Source organism: Phaseolus vulgaris, chromosome 11 (assembly GCF_000499845.2).
Source record: "Phaseolus vulgaris cultivar G19833 chromosome 11, P. vulgaris v2.0, whole genome shotgun sequence".
NCBI lineage: Eukaryota > Viridiplantae > Streptophyta > Magnoliopsida > Fabales > Fabaceae > Phaseolus > Phaseolus vulgaris.
In genome coordinates, this window is record NC_023749.2 from 12,701,937 (window position 1) to 12,708,933 (window position 6,997).

The following is a 6,997-nucleotide window of genomic DNA, read 5'->3' on the forward strand; positions in this document are numbered from 1 at the left end:
ATAAATTAATACACTCCCATTTCACATCTTCTCCCACTTCTTTGCTTAATTCTAATAATCCTTCAAACCACTCTCATTTGTTGTTTTCTCACTCAAATGTTGGTTACTGATGATGATGGTAGTGTTTTTGAATTTGATTAAAGAAAGTGTTATGTTGTGACAGTGGAGTGGGTGCCCAGTGGAGCTTCAAGAGTGAACAGCTTTTGCCAGCTGTTACATGGCATACTAAGCGGCACCATTCGCCACGCACCACATCATCTTTTATGTCTTTTTCTTGGTATTTGAAATCCACCCTGGCAGGCTGATGTGGCACACTCCTCCATGATGTGTACGTTGGGAATGCAACACAAGCTTATCTCACAAGCCACTTTCAAACACATTTTGGCTATAAAACCCTTCTCACTTCCAACTCTCTTCTCCACTCAGTGTTTTCAGAACTTTCACTCTGCTCTCCCCATGCTCTTCTGCTCCCTTTTAAGGATGTTTCGCTCCTTAGGATTGTTTGTGGGTCTTATGTTGGTTGTGGGGGTGGCTAATGCCGTGCCTTCCACCTCCAACTTTGATAAACTTTTTCAACCAAGTTGGGCTTTTGATCACTTCGTTCACGAAGGAGATCTCCTCAAAATCAAACTTGACAATTATTCTGGTAAAACCACTGTTTTTTTCTTCTGTTTCTTTTAACATCCTAAAATGTTGTCTTTGTTAGCCTCAAAGTCATGATCTTTGACTAATTGATCTCCTAATGAACAACCCAACAATAATGACATTATGATGTTTCCTTGTGGAGAAAAAATGGTGTTTTTTGTGTCATTAATATTGAGTGGGACATTTTCAGGAGCTGGTTTTGGATCCAAAAGCAAGTATATGTATGGGAAAGTGACCATCCAGCTTAAGCTGGTGGAAGGTGACTCTGCTGGGACTGTTACTGCTTTCTATGTAAGTGAACAAAATTATTCTTAGTAAGTTATTATCAGTTTTCTTATTATGATATGTTGATTGTTGTTAGTATTCACTTGATATAACAAAAATCAATCAATCATGAATAGTAATACTATTAGCTTCACTATGTGGGGTTAACTCTTCATCATCAGTCATCTATGGAGATGGTCTACCTCTGGGACTTTAATTAATGCATTCAATTGAAATCAATGTAAACAATGTATTTCTTTTGTGCAACTTTTTTTTGTTTTGGTTATCCATGGAAAGAATATTAACGCATCCATCAGTGGCAGCTGCCTACTATCATTTACCCTCGTGATCTACTTTCCATCCAATTAATATTCGCATTCATTACTTTTGTCCCTTCTTTTCAATCTAAGAACCAATGCTTGGTTAAATTCTGCTGGGGAACTTTACTTTCACCACGATCAACCTAATAGTCATGAATTATTCTATGGTTGAATAGACTTTTTCACTTTTTTTTGGTTTCAATAATTGAGGAATCTGAATGAGTCTGACACGGTGATTATTGATTTGATGTAGATGTCATCGGAGGGTCCAAACCACAACGAGTTTGATTTTGAGTTTCTAGGCAACACCACAGGGGAACCATACTCAGTCCAAACTAACCTGTATGTGAACGGAGTGGGCAACAGGGAACAGAGACTTAACCTTTGGTTCGACCCTACCAAGGATTTCCACACATACTCTATCTTCTGGAATCAGCGTCAAGTTGTGTAAGCACCCATTCCCCTTCTTAATTCTTGTACATTGCATTAAGTGTAACTTTACTGTAATATATATATATGAAAAAATTGACTTTAGAGAGGGAATAATGCTTCACAAAGTCTCTGGATAAAGTTGTAAAGAAAACTTGAAATGGCGTGCTTTTTCCTCTACTGTGGTTGAGCCATCACAGACTTGTTTTCACTGTGTACCCATTGGGGAAACCCATGAAAAGAAAGAAAGGAATCTTGGGCAATTCACGAGTCATTAGAAGAATATTTACGTACATATGTTCCCATGCGCTTTAATTTTTGCATGTCGTACATACAAATATAAATCGAATCAAATTTACCTTGTTCATTTGGTGAACCAAAACTGTTACATTCTCTGGTTGAAACTTATTGTTTTTTACATGATCAGGTTTTTGGTGGATGAAACGCCAATAAGAGTGCACACAAACATGGAGCACAAGGGAATCCCTTATCCGAAAGACCAACCCATGGGTGTGTACAGTTCTATATGGAATGCTGACGATTGGGCCACCCAGGGTGGCCGTGTGAAGACGAATTGGAGCCACGCACCCTTCTTTGCCACCTTCAAGAACTTTGAAATCAATGCTTGTGAATGCCCTGTGTCAGTGGCTGCAACGGATAACTCTAAACGGTGCAGTAGCAGTGTGGGTAAGAAATATTGGTGGGATGAGCCAAATTTGGCAGAACTGAACTTGCACCAGAGCCATCAGCTTATGTGGGTTAGGGCCAGACACATCTTCTATGACTATTGCTCTGACACTGCTAGGTTCCCAGTCACGCCAGCTGAGTGTGTCCATCACCGTCACAACTGAGATAGATATAGATAGATAGATATCTATGTTTTATTTTGGTATGATCAAGTGGAGTGATGAAAATAGGATTGTGGGGTGTAAAAGAACAAATGGGGTGGAGTAAAAAGTTGTGGAACATGCCCTTCATGTTTCTGATTGTAATATATTGCCACAGCATAATGTGAATTATCAGTTTCTTTTCATGTACAATCCAATTTATCTTATTTCAATGTTCTAATGAAAAAATCTTTAGATAGTTCCCTTGCCACTTCATAATTTCAATTAGTGTAGTTTATGTAACTTATATCAACAAGTGGGGTGAAGTACCTAAGATTTGTGGATGGATAAAATGTGTAGGGTAGTCCCAAAACTAGGGGATGAGGATTTGAATAATTATTTTTACATGTGGTGAGACAGGAGTTGTTGATTGAATGTATTTTGGGCAATTCCTACTACATTTGATCCGTTGATGGTTGAAGTGGATTGCTTACTTCAATGAATCCACATTTGAATCGACTTGGCTATGGGACCACAAGCTCACGGGTTGATTGGCTTAAAGGGGACCAAGATGGAAAAATAGCGTTTGATGAGGGAGAAGTAGGGAATGGAGACATGAAGCTTGTTGTGGGCCAAAAACGTTTGAGCTTTGGGGACTTTGCTTTATGTGTGGAGGTAATAATGCCCCTATTTTGCAACCATTTTTCTTTGGGGGTCAACTTTGTGCTACCATTTTTCATGAACAAGAAAAGAGGTACAATTTTCAAAGAAACAAGTGAGTGTTTGCACATATGTATGTAAAACAAGTTGAAATTCATAAGTTGGTTGTTGCATCGTTTGTATGGATAGACAATGCATGAAAGAATCAGATTCAATGATGAACCAGAGAGTGGCTAGATTAGATGCATAAACAAATAGAAAAAGGCAAGGGGATTGGAATATTAAACAGTGCAAATTAGAAAAGGGTTTACGAATATGGCAATGATTTTCAACACCATCTTTTGTGAGGAACATGTAATGATAACAAGGGGTATGATTGATTGTATTGGTTTTGAGGAAAAAGGAAGAACAATAATAATAATGTGCAAGGCAATTTCTGATGTAGAACTTTATAAATTTGGCACAAAATGCTATTTTGTTTTATTGTTGACTAACACAACATTATAACTATAATGACCAAAACTTTCTTTTATTAGGGACAAAGATTAGTCATTAGTTGGTAGGGTATCTTTAAAATGACCTATAAAGCATAGCAGAAATTGACAAGAGACATGTGAAACCTATGTTGCAATTAGGGTGGTTGACCCAACAATTATTACAATGAATTGGATTAACACCTTGTTAATAAGGTTGGGCCCCTTGGCTTGCGTGGATAATTAAAGTTTGTCCTTAAGAGGATAGAGGCTCCAAAGGTGATGATGGCCTCTCCATTGAAAGGGATACCTATGGGCCATCTTCAATGAAGTGTAGTTAAGGGGTCATTTTTTTCAACTCAAATTATTCAATTGAGGGTCCTATTTGGTTAAATGACATGACAAGTTTTAGGGGTAAAAATCCAATAACTGATTGTGATCTCAGTCAATTGTTTTGCACAATGAATACCTGAAAAAAAAAGTAATTTCTGCTCATCATGAAGAGTGTTTCAAAGATTTTTTTTTTGGGTAAACAAAGAAAATTTTCATTCGTACATCTTATTCACTCTACTTTTTTTGTCGTTATAATTACATTACAGCTACAGGATATAGCTTCATATACATAATATTAAACTGTACCGCAAAAATTCATAAACTGGGCAATTTTTATATTAAATTAAATAACTTTAGCATTGCATGGTATCCATTTATTGCCTCGGTACGTGTTACGTTTAATTTTTTTTCAGAATAGTTTCAGTTGATCAAAGTTTGCCAAGGAAGGTTTCAATCCAAAGTATAATATGAACTCATGTTTTTAAAAAATACGAGTTCATCGTAGTGAGTTCTGCTTGATACTTTTTTTTCACCAAAAGTGTGTTTATTAAAATAAATTTTATTTAGATAATAATAAGAAACAAATTTAGCTTATATATTTTTTCTATTAAGTAGGGAGAAAGAAGCATAACAAAATATTATACTTACTCCAAAATCTTGTGGAAAGAATCAGATTCTTTACCGCGACTATCGAACTACTCTTGTAAAGCAAAATGTAGTTGCGATATGATGAAGATCATGACAGTTATAAAGATTCACAACGTGTTATGAGTTTCTTGGAAGGTTTGGGAGAAGCTTACAATGTTATCAAAACATATATCTTATTAACAAAACCTTTTCCAGGTATTAACAGGTTTGGCAGAAGTCGTGACAAGTTGACATGACTTCAGTATGACAAGGTAGAAGTCGTGCCTAATTGGGACGATTTGTGCATATGAAGTCGTGTCGAATTGACACGACTTGCCTAAATTTGTAATTTTTTTAAACATACCCCATTTTGGTAAAAAGCAAAAAAAAATAACCTCATCATGGTCAAAAACCCTATTAACAAAGTCTTCTCTTTGGTTCTACAACAAGAAAGACACTTGAGTGAAAGTATAGGAATGGATACAAAGATTTTAGCCAATAGTACTGATCAACAACATCAAAGAACCAATAAAACCAGTAACCATGGGCAAGGCTGACGCAACTACGGAAAAGGAAGAGAAAAGGATATTGAAAGCCGTGTTCATTTTGTCACAAAATGAACCACAGCTCAGGCGAGTGCTACTCAAAGCATGGGTACCCACCCTGGATGAAGAAGAGAGTTAACTACAATGCAAGCACTACTGAAGAAGATAGAGACTATGAGAGCGAGAGAGGAAAATATGTATCCAATGACACTATCAATGAGCAAAGCTTTAAAGCTATCAATTCTGAGCAACTTCAACATCTTCTAGATATGATTCAGAATTCAAAAGGAAAAGAAAAGGCTTAACAACACCAAAGAAGATTCCTCAGCAACAGACAAAAACACAGGTAAAAAAGGTATGAATTACTAGATTCTTTATACCGGAGCCACAGATCATATGGCTTGCTCCATCTCTGCTTTCACAAATTACTACAAAATAAAACCAATAAGGGTTAAGCTTCCTAACAATCAAAAGGTCACTGCACTTTTTGTTTTGGAACTGTTTTTCTAACCAAAGATATTATTTTGCATGATGTTTTGTACATACCTGAATTCATGTTAAACATAATATCTGCGCAAAATCTAACGAAATCTTTGAAGCGTCAAATTGTTTTTACACATGATGCTTGTCAGTACAGGAAAGACCTACCTTGAAGACGATTGGTCAAACTGAAATCAATGATGGACATTATCACATGCATGCATATAAGAAAGATAGCCTTGTTTACTCCGTGCTTAATGAAGTTGTTTCTAAAACTGCTGAAAAACTTGATATTCGGCACTGTAGGATGGGCCATCCTTCGAATAAGGTCTTAGAACATTTAACCAAAACTCACAATGATATACATTTCAATCATGAAAATGTTTGCTCTCCCTGCCATCTTGCAAAGCAACATAAATTGCCTTTTTAGCTTAGCAAAAGTTTTAGTAAATTTGTTTTTGATCTAATTCACATTGATATATGGGGTCATTTTGGTATTCCTTCCATTCAAGGTCACAGGTACTTCTTAACCATTATGGATGACTTTAGTAGACATACGTAGGTCCATCTTATGAAAAATAAGAGTGAAACCAGAGATCTTTTGCAACATTTTGTTACTCACGTTAAGAACCAATTTGATAAGAATATTAAAACCATTAGAACGGATAATGGCAAAGAATTATGATGGAGTGATTTCTATGATAAAAATTGTATTATACATCAAAGTTCTTGTAATGAAACTCCACAACGAAACTCCATTGTGGAAATAAAGCATCAACATATTCTTAACTTTACTCGGTGCATTATGTTTCAATCAAATCTACCTAATGCATATTGGTCTTTTGTTGTCTTACACTCTGTTTATCTGATAAACTGCTTACCATCACCAGTAATTCAAAACAAAAGTCCCTATGAACTTCTGTACAAATGCATGCTTGTTTTATCTGATATTAAGATCTTTGGATGCTTGTATTTTGCCTCCATTTTGGAACAAAACAGGCACAAGCTTGATCCTAAAGCACGTAAGTGAATTTTCCTTGGTTACAAATAAGGAATGAAAGGTTATATTGTCATAGACATACACTCTAGAGAGATTTATGTCTCAAGAAATGTTATTTTCTATTAGACAAGTTTCTGTCATCTGAAAGATAAAAATTGCCAACTTAGCTAGCCCGTTACTTAAGAAGGAGATGATTTCATGAAGTATCTACATGATAGTATTGAGCAACCCAAAGAGAGTCACGTCGAACAAGAAGAACAAAGACATAATGAGAACACTGTTATTCAAGATGATCTGATGCGATCCACACGGATTAGGAAAACACCTTATCTGGAAGATTATCATCATCAAATGATGATTACACCGTACAATAAGATTCCAAGCTCGAAGGTAC

At 36.0% G+C, this 6,997-nt stretch overlaps 1 protein-coding gene across 1 annotated transcript; it reads left to right on the forward strand.

The window, feature by feature from the left end:
• Window positions 1-324: 324 nt before the first annotated feature.
• On the forward strand, window positions 325-2,691 carry LOC137818267 (xyloglucan endotransglucosylase protein 6-like). The gene is made up of 4 exons (XM_068621575.1): window positions 325-646; window positions 836-936; window positions 1,483-1,676; window positions 2,086-2,691. Exons 1-4 carry the CDS (start codon window positions 325-327, stop codon window positions 2,507-2,509), a joined length of 1,041 nt encoding a protein of 346 aa, XP_068477676.1. The 3' UTR covers window positions 2,510-2,691.
• Window positions 2,692-6,997: the final 4,306 nt, after the last annotated feature.

Coding starts and splice junctions, on each gene's coding strand:
- LOC137818267 (XM_068621575.1), top strand. CDS start 325: ATGTGTACGTTGGGAATGCAACACAAGCTTATCTCACAAGCCACTTTC. Junction 647..835: donor CAAACTTGACAATTATTCTG/GTAAAACCACTG, acceptor GGACATTTTCAG/GAGCTGGTTTTGGATCCAAA. Junction 1,677..2,085: donor TGGAATCAGCGTCAAGTTGT/GTAAGCACCCAT, acceptor TTACATGATCAG/GTTTTTGGTGGATGAAACGC.